General features: G+C 41.6%; 2 protein-coding genes across 5 annotated transcripts in view; one reads left to right on the top strand and one right to left on the bottom strand.

Annotated features, from left to right (window-relative positions):
• The first annotated feature begins 463 nt into the window (after positions 1-463).
• Positions 464-12,793, top strand: FAM98B (family with sequence similarity 98 member B). Its single transcript, XM_077322962.1, has 8 exons — positions 464-632; positions 3,811-3,959; positions 6,351-6,485; positions 7,614-7,786; positions 8,044-8,124; positions 8,354-8,470; positions 9,315-9,482; positions 10,813-12,793. Exons 1-8 carry the CDS (start codon positions 568-570, stop codon positions 11,137-11,139), a joined length of 1,215 nt encoding a protein of 404 aa, XP_077179077.1. The 5' UTR covers positions 464-567; the 3' UTR covers positions 11,140-12,793.
• A 4,494-nt stretch (positions 12,794-17,287) lies between these two features.
• The window catches only part of RASGRP1 (RAS guanyl releasing protein 1), a 66,348-nt gene continuing 62,815 nt past the window's right edge, over positions 17,288-20,820 (bottom strand). For all 4 annotated transcript variants that reach the window (XM_077322955.1, XM_077322957.1, XM_077322958.1 and 1 more), the window contains one exon: positions 17,288-20,086. In XM_077322955.1, coding sequence (XP_077179070.1) covers positions 19,955-20,086 — 132 coding nt within the window. In that variant the 3' untranslated portion in view covers positions 17,288-19,954. The remainder of the gene's footprint in view (positions 20,087-20,820) is intronic.

Raw genomic sequence — 20,820 nt, 5'->3', positions numbered from 1 at the left:
AGTTCAGTTGCCCCTTAAAGACCAACAAGGTTTCATTCAAAGTTTAGCATGTGAAAATATCAAGGAGCCTTACTCGTATATTCACAGATGTTCCTAGGTCCCTCAGTTTAGGATGGCATGAACCAGACCGGTCACTACTTCCAATTGGATTTCGTCAGTTTCACAGCTCCCTTAATCTACATGAGATTCGGGGCTGCGCGACTGGCTTGCATCGAGAGAGTCGGGAAACGGAGCGAAGCTAATCACCAGCCTTTCCAACGGCGGCTACTCGTTGACCAGATGCGTTTTCACTTCCCGCCGTGTTCTTGCCAATCGTGCGCAGACTATCATGCACACCGTAGCCCTGTTATGCACGGAACTGTGTAACAACATGAATGAATTGTATCGGATGCTGAGAATGAACTGAGAAGAGGAAGAATGAACTTCAAAGAGGCTTAGCACGGACAGCAGTTCTGGCAAGCGGGGCGGGAACCAAGGAGCCGGGCGGTAGGGGCCGGTGGGGCCTTTTTGAGTGGGACACCGGATCGTGGTGTTGGGGGCGGGACTAAGGCCGCTGCGAGGGCAGCAATGAAAGAGCTGGCGCAGGATCTGAAAATGGAGTGTGATATTCTGGACGTGCTGGAGGCTTTGGGGTGAGCTGCGGCCGGAGGCGGGGGGCGGAGAGGCTCCCGTCCAGGGCGGGGGGCTTAGCGTGTGCATGCACGCCAAAAGACTGCCCGGGCGGCCCAGGGAGGCGGACGCGACCAGCCCTTCCTGTTCTTCGCCCACAAGACCGCCTGCTCCGTCCCCCAGCACTCTTCCCTCGGCCCCCTTCCCTTCTCAGCATCAAACGCCCCCCCCCACCCCCCAAGGGATCCTTTGCGCGCTTTCGGCCGCATGTGTGTTGATAGTGACACAGGTCGCAAACACGTTTACTTAGAAGTCAGTCTGTATTCAGTGGAGAAGAGTGGATAGGATGGCAGGGTCAGAAATAATCTGGAAGGGACATGTTTATAACAGCGCGCAGGATAAACGCTCACATTCCCAAATCCTGCTGAATGGAACGCCAGATCTTCCTTCACCAGGAATTGGGTGGCGGTTCTGATTTGCTTTTTTTTTTTTTAAATTAAGACAAAGGATGAAATCCAGTTATGAAACAGTTGGTGATGGTGATGCTAGGCATTCAGTTGTATCCAACTCTTGGCTCAAGAATTAAACAGTAGATAATGTTTTCTTATGATGTGCTTCATATGCCAATTTGAGTACAGAGTATGATTTTTTGCAGTTACTTTTTTTTGCAATTGGAGACTTTCCCCAATTATATTATTATTCTTGTTATTATTATTATAAAACTCTTAGCGTTTTTCCTCAGTAGTTGACCTTCCATTTTACTTTTGTGAAATTGTGAGTGGGGTTTGTACTATGGGCTATGTCGTGCCTTCTCCTGTGAGTAAAAGCTTGGAACAAATTAATGTTAATTTTTTTTAACACCCAATGAGTGTAAGAGCAGACAGGCTGACTGATGAGTGGTTTATATACTTCAGTGGTCTGTAAGATGCCTACAAGCAAACTACAAAGGCCAAAGCTTCCTCTATTTTTGCCCACTAGGATTACTATTCAGAAGGTTACTGCTTCTAAACATAGAGGATCAGTTTACATATTGTAGCTAATAACTGGTGCTGGACCTTGAATCTGTAAGTTTATCTAATCATGTTTTAAAACCAAGAGAACTAGTGTCATTTCTATGTCCCAGTGGTCTCCAGCTTTTTAGGGTCTGTGGGTACATTTGGAATTCAGACACAGTGTGGTGGGCACATCCACAAAATGGTTGCCACAGGAGGTAGAGCCAGCTTCAAAGTGATTGTCTGAGCTTTACTTAAGTAACATAGTGTAGATCCTTGTACTTGTGGTAGCAGCTGCTGGCAAAGCAACTTTGAAAATAATCTACAAATAACTAATAACTCTTCAGTAGTCAATCCTACCTTTCCTACCTGTCACTGCCCACTTTCTATAAACACTTGGGGGGTACCATGGGACCCACCGGTACCGTGTTGCAGGACCCCTGCTATATCCTGTGGCAATGAATTTAGAAGATGTGCATCATTTCCTAAGCATTTGCCTTACCCTTCAGTTTCCCTTGAGCCAGCTTTCTCAAGGTTTCTTGATGGGCCTGGAAGGGTTTCCTGAATGAGTGAGATTTAATTAATTTTAATATACTTTTTAGATTTGTTAAACATTTATCAGGTGATATGACTATATATGGTCATGTTGACCTCCCCCTAGCCAGATGGCCAAGGGTGGGTCTGGAGGAGGTGGGTAGAATAGGGGTGGGGTAGAGGACCTGGGTGGGCATGTACACAGTTATGCTCCCCAACTATATTCTGCACAATTGTACCACTGAAGAATGTTTCATGGGTTTCTCAATGGTAATCAAACTGAGAAAGGCTGCCCTAGAATCCCAGTGGGCACTAGCTGATAGGTAATAACTTTATCCACGTGTATGTGAGACCTAATGCCATGATAGACCTTAATGAAATTATCCAAAGGGTTTCTGTATGGTTTCTCCCTTTGTCGCCCAAAATACTAGGATTGAGGGCACCCAGTCTAATTGAGGGGCAAGAGGTTTAGGGTGGACAAGGAAGTACTTCCACTCAGTGAATGATTAACAGTGACATTGAAAGCAGGGTTATACTCTAAGCCCATTGATATCAGATCATTTATAAGCATGCAGGTTTTAGGATGGCACTATAAATTGTGGAGTAAGAGCCTCTTGTTGCGCAGAATGGTAAGGCAGCAGAGATGTTGTCTGAAAGCTCTGCCTATGAGGCTGGGAGTTCAATCCCAGCAGCCGGCTCAAGGTTGACTCAGCCTTCCATCCTTCCGAGATTGGTAAAATGAGTACCCAGCTTGCTGGGGGGGTAAACGGTCATGACTGGGGAAGGCACTGGCAAACCACCCCATATTGAGTCTGCCATGAAAACGCTAGAGGACGTCACCCCAAGGGTCAGATATGACCCAATACTTGCACAGGGGATACCTTTACCTTTATAAATTGTGGGGTTCATTGCTAGTGGGTGTAATAATGGTCACAAGCACAGATGACTTTACAGTAGCATTCCACAGAGTCAGAGGATGGATCCATTAGTTGCTACTAGCCATGATGCTACTGCAGTAAGCAGAATCACACCATTCTAAGTCCACTTAATTGCCAAGGTATGTTTCTGCTTATTGCACTATAAGATGTTTTCCTTAGAAATAGAGGGTGTAAAATTGTGTTTGCTGATCAGAAGAAATTAGACATATTTCTTGGTTTTAGCTCAAAAGATTAAAAACTTGGTAAGTTAGAGTCAGGTTTACTATAGAATCAAGTAGAATCAGGTTTATTGTAGGTGCTAATGAACCTTATTTAATGTATTTTGAGGGGGCTAATAATCAGTGCATTGAGTAAGCAATTGGCATAATACTATAATATGGAATTTTTAAAGAAAGCTTATATATTTTTCATAAGCAAAATTATGCACAGACTGAGTTTTAAATCAGATGCTGTTGCTCTACATATTGTACAGATTTGTTGTCACCAAACATATCCATATTGAAGTTTTGTTTATATTAAACATTGAAAAATGGATAAACAACATAAATTATTTAAAAAGTCTTTTTCACAACTCATGCCCAGATATCTAGTATCAATGCAGCCTTATTTTTGATTCCGATAATATTTTTTAGTTACGACATAATTAACGAACAAGTAATTTTTTCTCTGCTTTTGAAAACTCATGCCATTACAGTCTTCTAGATGGTAAGTTCTGTATCCTGTGTTTTCTTCCTTAGGTACAAAGGTCCTCTTTTAGATGAAGATGCCCTTAATAAAGCAGCAGAAAATGGTCTGGCTTCAGAAGACTTCTGTGAGCTTTGCATTTGGTTAAGTTCCCAAATACAGCCATTGTGTGGTCTAGAAGAGAGCCTCTCATCAACAGCTGGTAATTCGATGTAGTTTAATAGAATAAATTATGGTGCTTACTGTTTATCTCAGTCATAACTGGAAATTCAGGATATAAAAAAACTGCACTGAGCAATCCAGAGGCACAGTGGAATTTCTGTGGCTTTGATAGTCTACATAATAGGATATGTATGTTAAGGGGGAAAGTTGTCTCTTTGCAGTTTTGTCACATGGATGTAAGGAGTCAAATTAAACCCACAAAACAGTTAAGAGTGAGGAGGATCAACTGGAACTGAACCTTGATTACAAAATGTGTATTGCATGTTTCTCCAAGGACTCATGATGGCCAATAAGGTTAGCAGATGCCAGTTGCAATAAAACTATGCCTTAGATCCACACCTGGAAATCCTTCCATCTCTGGAAATGCTCCTGTTGGATCCAAGTCAATGCAACTAACAACCAGTATGAGAAACCAGCCTAGAAAACAAGGAGAGTAGAATGCCGCCTGTAGCCCTCCCTGAAGTAGCAATTACTAATAGGCTCCAGTAAAAAGCCCTCCAATGTAAGACCAGTTTAGAGGCCTTTTGAAGGCAGAGAGCAAAGGAGCCCTTGGTAGACTTTTTCACAGGCTAAGCCCAGTGACCTAGACTAGGCCAAGGAGGAATTGGCCAGTGAGTAGGAGTTGACCAGCTGCACGTGAGTTTATAACTCAAGAAAATAATAATAAACTTTATTCTGGTATCCTGCCCTTCCTGGCAGCTCAGGGTGGGTAACCACATGGATTGAACCTGGGGTAGTCGGGTGATCCTCCAGATGTGATCTTCCAGATGTTCATGGATTACAATTCCTCCAGATGTGATCCTCCAGATGTTCGTGGATTACAATTCCCATGAGCCCCTGCCAGCAAACGCTGGCAGGAGCTCATGGGAATTTTCGTCCATGGACATCTGGAGGACTACAGATTGACTACTCCTGGATCAAACAATCAGATCATTTAAAAACCGGATGTGAACTTTTAAAGAGAAGGTCCCAGGTCTTGAAGGGGTTTCAGGATAAGAACCTGGCCATGAATTGGCAGCCTGTAAAGATGTTGCATGTCTGAAGTCTCTAGTCCCTGTCAAAAGTCGGACTGCTGTCTTTTGCACTAGTTGAAGCTACCAGTGTAGCTTCAGCCATGTGAGATGAGATATACCAATAGGAATTCTAGCTTCAGTTTTGATTAGATCATCATGGCAAATCAGATGAATTATGATTTTTAATTTGGATATGTGTGTTTGGTTTTTTTAAAAATCAAGACATACATGTCCTCATGCAATTTCTTGCAAACATTAATTACAACTTTGAAACTGCTAAGCTTGGCTATTATTGTACTGGGGATGGCATCCTTTCATTGCTAATAATTTAATTAAATAATTAATGTTTGGAAAGGGAGACTTTTCTGCAGAAAAATAAAACACTGATTTCCCCTCAGTTTCCTCCCCACATCTCTATAACAAAACCAGAAAGTACTCTGTCCCTTTCAGACACTAGAGGGGGAGGTGAAAAAGGTCTGCTTACCTTTCCAGGGGACACCTTAATCAAAATCCTTTGACAACTTCTTTCAGTGGCTTTATGTAAATAGGGTAAAATGTTTGAAAGCAGCAGAAAAGTTGCCCCAGCTGCGGTGACTGATGGGAACTCTAGTTAAGGGCAGAATGACTTTCTTCTTTCCAATGGAGGCATAGGATAAATTTTCCCCAGGGAAGAGAGTGCTCAGCTGAAAATTCTCCGGCAGGGACAAGCATTCTTGTGATGAAGGCAAAGGGAGAGGGTTTCCAGTTTCCCTAGTCCACACAACCTAGGCAACTCGTTGTGTGGAAACAGTATATTATGGTGTTACCACAGATTAGTGTTTGTGCAGTATTAACCTCCCAAATACTTTTCTCACCTGGCAGCATCCCTGGTTGCTTTCTGTATTAGTTAAAGCCATCACTTTTGATGTGGGGTGTCCAGATCTGTTCACAGTACTGTGAATGTGGCTGCAGATTTATATAATGGCATCACACGTGATTCTTCATTGTCTATACAGAGGGGGAAATGAGAATCAGTTGATACTATGTTTTCTGTGTCAGTTTCCCAAGTAAATGTAGAACTGCTGGAGACTGAAATTCATTCTGTTCTATGAGTAGACAATGCAGCTGACCTGGACCTGGAAAATGTGGTGCACTTGCCTATAAATAAGCTATTTAAAAAAAATGTTTTCTTAAGGTAAACATGCTGCGCTCATTCACAGAAATTGCATTGCAAAAATTCCTTTCATAAGATCAAAGCTGGTTCATAACCAAATATTTCAGTTACGTTCAAAGTGGCTGAACCATTTACAGAACCATTTTTAAAGTTGGTGCCTGAACCATTGCAAGACTGATTTCCCCCCTCTTCATTCTTTTGAAAGATGGAAAAGATGTTGAAAGTTTACAGCTGGAGATGAGCTGCTTTTTAAAAGAACTGGCCTGTCCTTATTCCGCACTTGTTTCAGGAGAAATTAAAGACCGATTAAAGAAGAAAGAAGATTGTCTTAAAGTCCTATGTAAGCGAACAATATGTTTTCCTTACAGCACTGGATTGGGGGAGGGGGGAGAATTCACTTTTCCTGGCATCGACCTTTTGCAGCAGAGGGAGCTGTGGGTCCTGATGGAACTTTCACAGGCTCTTGGTTGAGGCCAGGGCAAGTGAGATGCGGGCCCCTCTGTGAATCCAGGTTATCAGGCTCCCAATATGCCTTGAGGCACCAGTCCAAGGCCTGTGGAGGGGGGGGGGAAGCCATGGGTGGGACAATTTGTTTATCTTAAGGGATTTTAAGGGGATTTTATTGTGGGTTTTATCTGGATTGTTACCTGCCACAAGCCACTGTGTGGAAGTGGCAGGCTAAAAATGAATCATATAAACAAATACAAATATATTCAACATTAATTAACTCCCACACATTTGGGAAATCCTTCCAGAACCTTCAAGAAACCCTAGGGTTTCATGAAACCCTGGTTGAGAAAGCCTTTTCTAAGGTTTTCAAACCATTGCCTGTCTTTACGTAGCAACCCTTGTATTCCTTGGTGGCCTCTCATCCAAAGACTACACCAAGGCCAACCCTGCTTAACTACCATCTCAGAAAATCATAGGCCTGGTTTCCACTGCTACATTCCTCATGTATGTAGTTAGATGGAGACTGGTTAATGTGACCTGGACCGTGCTTGGTGCTGGCTGGTGGCCGTTCTGTAGCGGCTGCTTCTGGCAAGAGAGCAGCCATGTGCACCGTCTGGGTCAAGCTGACCTTTCTTCCATAATAATATTCAGTTGGATGTGTTCAGGTGGATGTGTTATTCTGTATAATAGGCTTGGAAAGAAAGATGCATGACCCTAAATGTGGATTCCTTAACTAGGATTCACTATAATGATCGGCATTGATTTTAAAACAAAGGATACTACATCAAGAAGAGGTTTCTTCCATAGGAAATTCATTATCATTTAAAAAAAAAAACAATGGTAACAATTATAACACAGTTCATTTTGCATTTTCTTGGGGTCTTTTTAAATTAATGTTCAGGTTTATATCCCACCTAGGCTGGCAACAGCATTGGCCTTGCTTGTTTATTGACTGAAACACAAGTACAATTCTCCCCATACTTTTATGCCTTTTTCCCCACCAACCTCCCTTTCCTAGTATTTTTGAGTACAGAACTTCAGGCTTTGCAAGTCTTGCATTTCAAACAACGTAAAGGTTCTCATTTGGCAAAGAATAATGAAATCCATCACGAGGTCCAAATGATATGTGATGCCTTGGGTCTTCCAAAGTCATCTGACATCCCAGTCTTGTTAAGCAATGCAGAAGGAAAGGTACAGTGTGCAATTTCTACATTTGAGTATCTTATATTTAAAAAGTTTATCCTATAACTTAAAATGGTAAACTAAGCTCCCATGTTTAAAGTAGTTCAGGTGTCAGTCAGTGAGAATAAGAGAGCTAGAGTGTTTTTTGAAAATGCTTTCATCGTTAGCATACTACCTAGAAATGAAGGAGATTGTAAAATGTATATTATATATACTTTGGACAAATTAGTGGCTTTATATTAAAGTATGCCTGTTTCTTTTTTAAGGTTAAGGATGTTTTATCAAAAATTCCAAATAGATGTATCAGTAAACCGCTGCTCAAAACTCCTCTGACTCAAGATCACACGGTAAAATCTTTTGTTCACTTTATTGATTCACAGTTAGGGGGTTAATGTGTGCTGTTACTTAATTGCTATCCTTTGTCTGCATTTGGATCAAAATTCAACATACTCTTTCAAATCAGATAGGCTTTTGCCTTTGTGGAGGTAAAACAGCAGGGTTCTGGAATTATTAGGTAAAAGCATACTGCTTGTATAGTTATTTGATTTTTGAAGTATTTTTGCTCCAATACTGTAGGAAAAGCTGGAAAAGATCAATGATGCCCTTTGCAGTGAATATGAATGTCGGCGACGTATGTTAATGAAACGCTTAGATGTAACTATACAGTCTTTTGGGTGGTCTGATAAAGCAAAGGTGAGTCTGCTGTATTGTTTATGTCCTGCAGTTGATTTTCCATCCATCTCTAGAGCTTTGTTTTGCAGAAGTCCAGCTAAAGTTCTCAACAACTTTGTTTGTTGTAAGAATACTTCTTTGTTTTGACAGCAGCATTTTTTTGCATCACAAGAAAAGCATAATGTGCTATGTACCTATTTCTCATGTAGTGATGTGAAGGAAGAATCTTCTTCTCATTCTCCTTCTCCTTATTATTATTATTATTATTATTCGATTTATTTCCCGCCACTCCAGCTCATGGCGGGTAACAATAGTCTTAAAATCCCCCATTAAAACCCCTGTTAAAAGACTATAAAAATACCCAACACGGCGGAAAATACCACTCTCCCCTACCCGAACAAGGGCATTGGGGGATAGAGGGTGATGATGACTACTTCAAACCCCCCAGGGGGGCAATGTTCTTCCTTGCCAATCCCAGCCTCAACCATAGACCTGGCGGAAGAGCTCCGTTTTACAGGCCCTGCAGAACGCTGACAGTCCATAATGCAGTCCATAACCATATATGCAGTTATGTCTTTTTTTAAGTTACTTCTGAAGCATAACCCTGACCATTTTGCATCCGTGCATTTACTGATTTACTGATGAGCCCTGGTCATCCTGTTATGTGGAACCAGTTTGGGGCTTCATTGGGTGCTGTTTTTGAGGCTTTCTGCTACATCTTTATCTTTTGTACCTTTAATTATAAAAAGTGACTGGCCGCATTTTGGCCAGACCATAAATAGTGTTGTTAAATTTTACTGAGTATCCCCCGTTTGTGTGTGTGTTAGATATGCTTTATAGTTCTGAAAATACCATCATTTTGCAGGTGAAAACAGATGATATTGCGAGGATTTATCAACCCAAGCGTTATGGATTGGCTCCCAAATCAACTGTTTCATTAGCTCACCTTCTGGCTGCCCGAGAAGACTTATCAAAGATCACAAGAACCAGCAGTGGGAAAACACGGGAGAAGACAGTTTGTGCCATCAATAGAGTATGTTTTTGTCTCTAATGCAGCAACAGTTCTTTGTTTTCTTGAACTGGCCTGTTACTAATTTGTACATGGTTTTATAACACTGGTTATATGGTTTTGGATCTAAAGGATAGCTTGCAGAAGGACTTAGCAGAGTACTTTGAACTATATTTATTTATTTATATACCACCCTCCCCAAGGGCTCAGGGCGGTTTACAAAAAACAGGGAGGATACAATTAACACATGGGAGGAGTGTGTGCTGACCACATCCAGGACATGCCTCCCAAACCCCCACTTAATCTACATCTGCTCTCAGTGTGTGGGGGAGCAGGCTGTGGGTTCCCCACTTGTTTAAACCAGCATGTTTGATCATCACACATCCCCAGTTTCCCCAATGGTGCTTTTCCTGTACTTTGGTTGTAAGTCTGTCCTGCTCTTCAGCAGGATTTTTGGGACTGGTAGCTCCCTAATTGTGGAAAGTGAGGAAATACCAGCTTTCCAATTCCTTTCATGAGCTTTTTCATGGCATCGAATCCTTTAATCTATTTATCCTCATACCAATCTTGTGAGATAGTCTGTCAAAGGTCACTTGTTATATCAGATCTGCAATTGATGGCCTTATTTAATGACAGATTCTCTGATTAGGAATCAAGTGCTGAAATGTTTTTGTGAGTGTACAATACCTTGGAATTGGAAAAGAGTTCTGAGATTTTTAAGGATCAAATGAAATCTGTGCCATTTTTAAACTGTCTTAAATTGACAGTGTGAAGGTACCAGTTCAGGCTTCATTAGTCTGGGAGAAACTTCAGTTTCAAAAACCATACCAGTTCAGACAACCCTTATTGTTTGCTAGTATAAGATTGTGGCATAGACAGGTTTGTCATAAATAAAGTGTGAAATAGTCTGACATGTCCACACAGTTAGAAAGAAAACTTAGGATTTGTAACCGTGAGTGAAAACTCCAGTCCATGGAATATGTGGAAAGACACAAGGAAACTTTTTACATCTAAGACTGTTGTGTCCTTTTGTATAATAGCTTAGTTGAGGCATGAATTTGTGTACCCTGCTCTCACACAGTCTTACTGTATAAACAAGGCACACTTTCTTAAGTACTCTACAACTGTTGATATTTTCTTTCTGTGCACAAACAGATGTCTGCCTGGTGCACCAATTAAGATTTTGTGGTCAAAAAACCATAAGACTGTTTTTCTTTCTTTGTAAAACTGTAACACTGATTGACTGCTATTTATGGGCTATGTGACTTCTGCTACTTCAGAGTAGCATATTGTTGATAGGAGAACATATAAACATTCATTAGAAAAATATGATCTCAAACTCTTTTGTTTACAGGTCTTGATGGGCAGAGTACCAGACCGTGGAGGCAGACCAACAGAAATTGAGCCACCACCTCCTGAAATGCCTCCCTGGCAGAAGAGACAAGATGGTGGCGGAAGAGGAGGAGGAAGAGGCGGTTGGGGAGGAGGCGGTGGTGGGAGGGGAGGAGGGGGGAGGGGTGGAGGAGGAGGAGGGGGTGGCTGGGGTGGAGGCGGTGGGGGTAGGGGAGGAGGAGGGGGCAATTGGAGGGGAGGAGGTGGTTTTCAAGGGCGAGGAGGATACAGTGGAAGAGGTGGATATGGGGAGTCTTACAGTGGAAGGGGAGGATACAGACAATATTAATGTTAATAAGAATAGTACTATTTACTTCAAGCAGGAAGTATAAGATAAATTATAGCTGGCTTCACAGCATGACATCTGAACCACATAAACATCCTGACTGATAAAATTACTATTGAGTGTAACACCTTCACTTATGATTAATTTTCTACCTACATGTGACTTCTGTTACATTCAGTGTCTTCAAATTGTCCACCTGTGCAGTTGTCTCTCATGACTGCATAGATATGCTTGGGAGCTCCCAGTGTAGAGACTTCGAGTGTCGTTTACATGCATTAAAATGGACCTGTAGGAACTTGGTCTCCTGTGATAGCTGAGGTTGTAAGGGTTGTGCAGTTTTCTATGCACATCTGTGTAGAAAATGTGTCATGCGTGAAGTTATCTTCATTATTTAGACACATGAAAACTGACTTGTCAAAGAAGCCAATGTTTTTTTTTGTATTTGCTTTGATACTCTGTGTACCCTTAATTGGATTTTTATGTAACAAAGTACTTTTCAGAAATCTGAGTGGAAAACTAGATTTTCTTTTACATGTTCAGATCTCAACAATTGTGATAGAGGAAGCCTACAATGCAAGAATCCATCCCCAGTCTTTTCAGAGATGTTTGTGGAAAAGCAGAAAAGAATATAATTTTACTAGCTGGGATGTGCATCTCCCATTAAAAATGGAACCCAACAATCAATTTTTATGAAAGTGCATGGGATAGCAATACTACCAGTAAGCATTTTCATGTTTGCTGCGATGGACAGGGCAAATTTCTGTGCATTTGGTATTCCATAAAATTTCATCCAGGATCCCATGACAGAAAATGTCCATACAAATAATCAGCCTTTAGCCTGTTATGTCACATTCCGGCAAGTGAAGCTGGCTGCCCAGAAGTCAAGATCAATCTGTGAGCATGTATGTGGGCAGATACACCTGGCCTTGGATGGAAATGTTCCCTTTTCCCCAGCTGACATAATCTTCTATTATCACAAGGAATTCTAATTTGATCTCTTAGAGCAGATGGATGGAGAATTTTTCTTGATAGCTGCTGATACTTTTATGAGGGCTCAAATCCTCTTTTAGAAGAAAATTCTGATTTTAATTCTGCCTTTCACAGGCTTATGTACATATGTGTTATGCAACTTAATTCTGCCTGTTATAAAAGGGTAGACTTCTAAAAAGCTAATAATGTATGAAAACAGGCCATTTTGCTGTTCCCAGAAAGTGAAGGGTAAGAGACCCATATTTATTTTTAAATGTCTACTTAAATTACATTTTTAAAAAATCTTCCCTGCCTTTTCTGAATCAAGAAACTTGGGGCACCATTAACAATTTGTATCTGTAGCCATTGAAAACAGCTGGCAGTCCTGTCGCTTGTGTTTTTAACCTCTACAGAATGCAATAAATCATTTTTGGAACACTTATGTAAATCAGTTCTTAGGTATATTTTAAACCTAAATAGTGTGTTTTGTAAAAGTTTAGTTTGATGTAAATAGTTGGTGTTAGGGGAAATTCATTTTTATGTTTGAAAACTTTCATTTAAAACATTTGTTCACATATACAGAACATTGAGCCCAGTGTTGGTCTTTGATCACTAATGGAGAAACTGTTTTTTAAAAAAGGTTTATTTACATTTGTGAGCACTGATAAATAAAGTACTGAAAAAATAACATTACTGTATCATTTAAAATACATTTGTAGAAATGAACTTCCTTGGCTATACCAGGAGCACTGAATGCTTCCTAAAACTGCTTCAGTAGTCTTAGAAGGATATAACTCTTGTTAGGATTACACTGCTATACTTTCTATGTCTGACGTAGCAAGCTGTGACTGCTTCCTATTTTCTAATCAGACATTTATACCCTACCTTTCCTTGTGGTTCAAAGTGTCTCAATAAAAGTTTTAAAATGTTCTGTGTAAAACTAGAATAAAAGAACAATCTCCTAGTCTTCTCCCACCCCCAGGATACGTGTCATTCAACCCCCCTCAAGAGCTCTGGCAAACAAGCCTTGGAGTGCTTCCTGAAGATCTTTAAGGAAGCCCCTCCCCCTTTCAGGGGGCCCATTCTACAGAGCAGGCGCTCCAATGGAAAATGCCTGGGCTCTTGCCAGTATTAGACAGGCCACACTAAGGGGTGGGGAGAGGCCAACGATAGCTGCCTGAAGACTGTAGCTGGCACACAGCAAGAGACAGTCCCAGCTCATGAAACGCCTTAGAGGTCATAATCACCACCTTGAATCTGAAACAGAATGGTGGGCACTATAGCTGTTTCAAAGTGGGCACTCAATGTTTCCGCAGGCTAGTTCCTGACAATAGGCTGCTTTTTCTGGACCAGTTGCAGTTTCTCGTCTTCAGGAGCAGTGCCACATAGAGCATGCTGCAGTAATCCATTCATGACGGAAGTATGGATCAGTGTGGTCAGATTGGCCGAGTCTAGGTAACAAGACTTGGCAAACCATATGCAGCTGATGGAACGGTGCTCCTGGCCACCATGCCAACCTGCTGCTAACTTGCTCTGAAAAAGCCAACAGCAACTCCCATCTGAGGAAAGTAGATTTAATCACTAGAATATCGGCCTTCCCAATTAACATTTCCTGTTTTGTCTCTATGCAGCTTCAGCTTGTTCTGTCTTGGCCTCAAAGCATTGGTTCAGAACAAAGACAGACACACCTGAAGGCCTTTGGTAATAAAAGACAGACTTGGGTGTCACCTGTATATCGATGACACACAGCCGCAAAGCATCAGATGGTCTCATTCAGAAGTGAGAGAATAGAATCCAGTCACACTCCACAAGACAAATCATGCTCAGTTGAGTCTGTACCTCTGGTGAAGACTTATGTTAGAAAAGAGTGAAACACCCAATGCTGCATTCAAGGTGGTGATTTAGAATGGAGAGGTCAACTGCATCAAAGGCCGCTGAGGCATCTAACAGTGCCAACAGGGATGAATGTCCTCTGCCTGATGTAAGAAAAGATTGCTCACTGGTACAACAAAAGTTGGTACAAACCCAGGTCTGAAATCAGATTGTAATGGGTCAAGGGCAGATGTGTCATCCAGGAAACCCTGGAGATCCTCTGCTACCACATCCTCTTATCACCTTCCCTAGAAAAGGCAAATGGGATTGGCCAGTAATTGGCTGTCATTCCTTGCTGGTGAAAGCAAACATCTAATAAATGCCTCCTTCAAATGTGTAGGCTGAAAGAGTCCCCTTAATCAGGAAGGAATTAACACTGCACTATACCTTTTCTCAGCTAGATTTTAAAAGCCTGGATGGACATGGGTCCAGAGCATGTGGCAGTCTTCACACTCCCAAACGTATTGTCAGAATCTATGTGTGTGTAAAGTGCTATCAAGTTGACCCCACCAAGGGCTTTTCAAGGCAAGTGAGAAGCGGAGGTGGTTTGCCATTGCAGTATTCCTTGGCCATCTCCCTTCCAAGTACCCACCCTGCTTAGCTTCTGAGATCAGGTTACAGAATGCCTCTTTCCCTCCCATCAGCATCCATAGCCAAAATGAATTGGAAACTATCCATAATGAAAGGCCAATGGGGCACTTTTGACACCTCAGGTACTGGAGTTGCTCTCAATTTGAGAAATGAGACTTCATAAGCAAAAAGCCTTGTAGAAACGTCACAGCTGGGGCAAAATTTCCATTGCTGGCTGGGTCAGACTTAGGTGTTATCAAATCACAAACCACTTAAACAATTGAGCTGGATGAAATTCTGCTGACAGAAAAGGAAACAAGTTCACTGTGTTTTATCTGAACCACAAATGATGGTTTGTTCTCTTCCCTCCATAATTTGTGTGACTTGTAACATGCCCTGCAACTGGAATTCACCAATACATCCAAGCTTTGTGTAAGATACCCAAGTAACTATCTAAAGGGTGAACGGTGCTGTTTTTGAAGCAGGAGCTCAGATTAGTTAATTTTTAGATTTTTCAAATCCTCTCACACTTTAAATATGGTGAATGGCTGAGGTTTCTTTATATTTATCACATTTGCAAAATAAGCATTTCTTATTGCTATTCCTGCTAGACTGCCTTTCTGCTGCAATGCCCTGAGGATGCAATGCCCCCTCCCCACATTCACTTTTTAATAAACATGCTGAGTACTGGAAGCTGATATTTACTCTCAGGTTATTAAGGCTCGAAAAGGAACACGTTCCTTAAATGGATCCATTTTCAAACCTCAAGGAGCTGTCTGAAGAGAAATACCAGCTGTCACTAGGTGGGGCCGGGCACCTACCTTAAGGAAAGAGTGTGACATGTAAGTGAAGAAGCTTTTAAAAATAAACAAAAAACATGTCCTTACCTTATCAAAGATCAGCATAGGGATTGTGCCTGTGTGGCTGAGAGCCTGGGATGCTCTGTAACAATCGCACCAAAAAGAGTTTACAGAAGGAACTGCAATCTTTTTTTTAATTATAATTTCAATAAATACTAAGGAAACAGCATTTTGTCTCTTCTTTAGAGCCCATGCACCTCCAAATTTAGTTTTCCTGGCTGTCATGCTTTCAAAGTGGATTATTTTAACAAAACAAAGATTATCAGTGCAACACCTTTTTTTCTTTTGCTGTTCTGATAGTTTACAGTAGTATTACATGGCTACTATCAGTTTAGGACTAGAGTCCTAAGGAAGTGGGGTTTTGGCTTGTGGCTCTGGACCAAAGGGCAAATGCTGGAACACATATGCAGGCTATGCCAATAGCATGGGCACAAATTTGGTAGCCTCCTGGTACACATGATTGTAATGTTTGAAAAGGACTAAATTAAAACATCCTATATGGCTAATTTGTACATTACTTAAGCCCTGCTTGTCTCTGCCTTTTCCAGAAGCCCAGACATGAATTAGTTCTTCAGATTTACCAGAGGCCTCAAAACAGCAAAATGCTACGAGGAGTTGTAGTGCCAATCTAAGGCAACCTTCCATAAATTCCCAGCTTGTCCGTGTAATCAAACCCTAGAATTCCTTTATAAGAGGGAAGTCCCACGATAGGCAAGACTGCCACAGTCAGTCACAGCTGGTTACCAGGCGATCCAGCAGTTCTGACCCAGCTATTTAAAGCAGCAGTTTACAATTTATATATAAAGAATTTAAAACCCTTTCTGGACTTTGTTATGTTGCTGACCGTCACAGGTGAAATGTGGAGGGCAGATTCCAAATAATTTCTCCACAAGCAGAGGCTGGTATCCAACCATTTCACAGACTTTATGGAACTTTCTTATCCTGCCCAACACACTGAAATCCCTGCTCCCTTGTTCCTTGGTCAATAGACCTTTAGGCACTTTATTTTATAGACCGCGCCCTGAGTTTGGAGGTCCCCACCAGGTAAAGGAAATTTGTAGAAATGGCTGACCCCACTTTCACAAGCAGAAATGTCAGTCTGTTGGAGAATTGCATGATTAAATACCTGCCAAGGGATCTTAGAGATAGAGGGCAGTGCTGAGTACTGCTGCAGGTTATGCTTTTTCTCTATTTTGCTTTCAGAGATTAGATTTGAGACTTTATTTTTACAATTAAATCTGTTTGATGCACTGACCACATTTAGAGGGAGCGGCCAGTGTGCCAAACATCTGATGAAGGTAGAGGCCTTGCCTGCTCCCTTTAAATCCTTCCCCAACTACAAAGGTGGGGTGAGCATTTAATGGAAGTAGGCAGTGCACTGATCAGCTGATGATGACAGCTGAGATTTAAAGGGAGCAGATGGAGCGCCTGTAATTCATCAGCTGTTAGGCACATGCCTCAGAAAGTATGTGTGTGTGTGGGGGGGGGGTGATGCATTTAAATAGTTCAGACAGATCGAATGCAGGAAATGGGTGGTTCAGCTCATATGAACCAAAAAAGTACCCAAATCAGCACTGATTCAGGTATCTTTCAGTTTATCCAAGCCGAACAGCCCATGCCTAATAGTCACTGACATGCAACCCATGCTAGGTTTCTGAAGACGGGAGAATACAAATCTCATAATAAAGTAAATAAACATCAGAGTGAACCTCCGTGTGTACTGAGAAGGGGCAGCCTTCTGGAAATATACTAACACAGTATATTTCTGGAAATCTACATGCACAGTCTTAAGTGGAGCAGTAAGCTTGCTCTCCATGGTCATAGGGAATGCTTTGAGTCCCTGGCATGCTTACACATGAGGAAAAGGAGCACACACACACTGGCCAAGGTTGTCAGTTTAATTTGTCTGCTCCTGAGATTGGTTGGATGCCTTTAGTGTATTACTCATAATATTCAACTCTGTTCACAGGTGCTTTAGAAAACCATGCATGACTAAATATTATACAAGTATTTACATTCAGTGAAATATAGTTACAAGTTAATTATCAAAGTTAACTGAAATAGGAGCCAGTTTCTCAAGAAGAAAAAGCTTATAGATGCAGCTGTAATACAGAATCATCCTAGAAGATTCAGGTAGACTTTTACAAATGGAAGTACAAAGCAATTTATTAACACCAAGTTACTCCAAATAGAGTAAACATACATATGCTGGGCCACAAGTTCAAATACCACTATAGGTGAGCAAGTATTTTGTTCTAAAATAAATTATGTGATTTGTTTGAAAGCAGAGGTTTAAGCAGAGATTGCAAATAAATAAGAAAAGCTACATAAGGTCACAAACTGCTGATTCCATAGTGTACTCTCAGTTCCAATATTATTATCAATACATGTAGGAGGGCCTGCAAGGACTTGGGGAGGCTATCTCATTTCCCTCTGAATCCCCTTCCTCATCATTCCTTCTTCTATGCAGCCCATATATTCCCTCCCCTTCCCCTGCTTTTTTGTTTCCTGTCCACCAACTAATCCGCCTACCTTTTACCTGCCCCTCATTTTCAGCTGGATTTATTATTTATTTAGTTAATTTGTACCCTACCTTTTCCCCCAATGGGGGGGATCGCTTACGCGATTCTCCTGTCTTCTATTTTATCCTCATAACTCTGTGATGTAAATTAGGCTGAGAGTGTGTGACTGGCCCCAGTCACCAAGTAGGTTTTCACAGCAGAGCAGGGATTCAAACCAGTTTCTCCCAGATCCTAGTCCAAAACTCTAACCACTATACTACACTGGCATTTGTGTCATGGCTGCTACTGAGTAGTTTCAAGCTGGCTTGTAGAAAGATTTGTCATGTCTGTTCATGACTTCAGTCTCTGGATCCATAGATCGACCACATTGACTATTAAGAACTAATGATGGTGCATACCCAAAGTGGTTTTTGTAGACAACTCTTAAAATTACCTTTTGGTATTTGGTCCACAGTTGCTAATAACTAATGCATGATTGAATATGCAGGAGTTTAGTTTTTAAATGATCATTAGTTTTTTATACCACTCTTATTTAAGAGATGTCTAGGCCACTTTTCTTAGAAGTTCAAAGAAATTTACAAGAAAACATGGTAGTGTCATAACCACATCCATCCACTAAAGTAGATTAGAACAAATGGGAACCTGTAAACCCAATATTTCTTGTTTCCCTTTCCTGACAGCCCCCCTGACAGACTCTCCCTTTTCCTGCCTCCTCTCTCTTTAGGGTTGTCAGTTCCAGGTTGGAAAATCCCTGGAGATTTGGAGATGGAGCCTTGGGAGGGTGAGGTTTTGTGAGGAAAGCAACCTCTGCAGGGTATAATGCCATAGAGTCTACCCTCTAAAGTATCCTTTTTCTCCAAGGGAACTGATATCTGTCGTCATGAATTTCTGCAAGATGTAATGCAGGTCACTGCTTCAAATTTCAGCTCTGCCACAAACTCATTAGGTGGCCTTGGGCAAGCCATTAAACTCAGTTTAAACAGAATGGCTTGCCCAAGGCCACCTAATGAGTTTCCAGTTTGCCATGTGACATTAATAATACTGGCCTAGCTTACAGGGCTGGTATAATGATTATGATAATATGCACAAAATGCTTTGAACACTGAATGCCTTCAACACGTTCTAAATCTAATTCATGGGGAAGATCACAAGGAAACAAAATGCATTGGTTCCCAGTTATTATTTATAGATAGAAGATAGATGCAGTGCAGCTAAGACTTAGACATTTCCAAGTCCCACAAAAATTAACGGGAAAACTATTATTCTATGATTTTCTGCCTGAGATTCTGTAAGGAAAAATCAATTAACAATGCTTTGCAGCATGCTACATATAGCATGCTATATTTCTGTAAGGGAAATATAGTACCAGATTAGTCACTAAAGACCTACTGATTTCCGTGAGTTTGGTTAGCCATATGCTTAATTCTGTCCAGTTGAAATCAATGGGACTTAATCGTGCTGGATCTTGCTCCCTGGTTCTATTGTTAAACATACACTTTCAAAAAGAACATGGTGAAGACTTTGCACTGACCATTTTGTAAACAAGAATTTACCCACACATTGTACAGTGTTACTTCGTTTTCAGATCTGTGCTGTATTATAAGTTGTTTCCACAAACCACAATGTTATTTAAAAAAAAACACATACACAGTCCACATTTGTACCTTTACCTAGAAAACATGCTCAAGATGACTGCAGATTTTCACTTCTAGAAATGGAGGTGTCTATGGAGACAGCACTTCATGCGTTCTTCTTTGGCAATGAAATATGAAGACAGTAATGGTGCCTACTTTAAAGGAATTCTAATATATTGTTCCTGCCAGACTGAACGGCAAACTATTTTATGGAGCATGCATCCATCTATGACTATCATTAATAAGCAGAACAGGATGTTTCAGCAGAAGTACCTCTGTTTAAAATCCTCCTGCCACTTTGCATATGCTCAAGTGCATCATCAGCCTTTATAAAATTCAAAGGCCCCTTTCGTCCTTTCAACCTTCCATGGGAGGGCTCCTGACTCGTTGGCTACAAACAGTCTCCATGTTCCCGGCTCTCCAGTATGTGGTTTCTTTGAACGCTGAGCAGTTCTATTTTCTTATGTGCCTGTTTAAGCTTCAACTTCAAAGCTTCATTGTCTGCTGTTAAAATGTTTCTTTCCTAAAAAACAAACAACAAAAAACCCAAATAAGTGTCATTGGAACAGAATATCCTTAAGTTTCAATGTTTTCATCCCTACCTTGCAGGAATCCTTTTTTGATTGGCATCTTATTCTCCAGGTCTATGCACTTAACTAGTCCCTAAATTATAACAATTTGAATAGCAAATAGACTGAGAGAGACAAGAACCATCTGCCTGAGGTAGGATCAATTATTGTTGCTGCAACTTGAAAGAAAGTCTCTAAGGGGCTAGTAAAGGTATGCTTTCATGTGCAAAGCTAGATATTTTCTGGCTATAAGGAACATATCTCTGTTCCATTCTCATCTCCAGTTCCTCTAGCACAGTGGTCCCCAACCCCAGGGCCGGGGATCGGGACTGGTCCATGGATCAGTCAGTACCGGGCCATGGCTGCTCTTTGTCCTCCTCCCCGACTGCTGCCTCGGGGGCTGCCCTGCTACTCTGCCACCGGCTCCCCTTTGGTGCTCTCCAGTGGCCGCCATGGCTGGGGCTCCCCCTCGGCATGGCACTGTGCAGCTGCTGGTGGCAGCACCCCCCAACGGGTGGCGGCAGGTCAGGGGCGCTGGCAAGAAAGCAAGTGGAGCAGGGGCTCACCCAGCAGCAACGTCCCTCGGCAAAAGACTACCCCCCCTCAGGCCTCAGTAAAATTGTCAAGCGTTGTCTGGTCCCCGGAGATAAAAAGGTTGGGGACCACTGATCTAGCGCACCTACAGTTC

This window comes from Paroedura picta, chromosome 2, assembly GCF_049243985.1.
Source record: "Paroedura picta isolate Pp20150507F chromosome 2, Ppicta_v3.0, whole genome shotgun sequence".
In the NCBI taxonomy this organism is placed as follows: Eukaryota; Metazoa; Chordata; class Lepidosauria; order Squamata; family Gekkonidae; genus Paroedura; species Paroedura picta.
The sequence above is the reverse complement of the archived record's forward strand: the minus strand, read 5'-3'. Positions and strand labels throughout refer to the sequence as shown.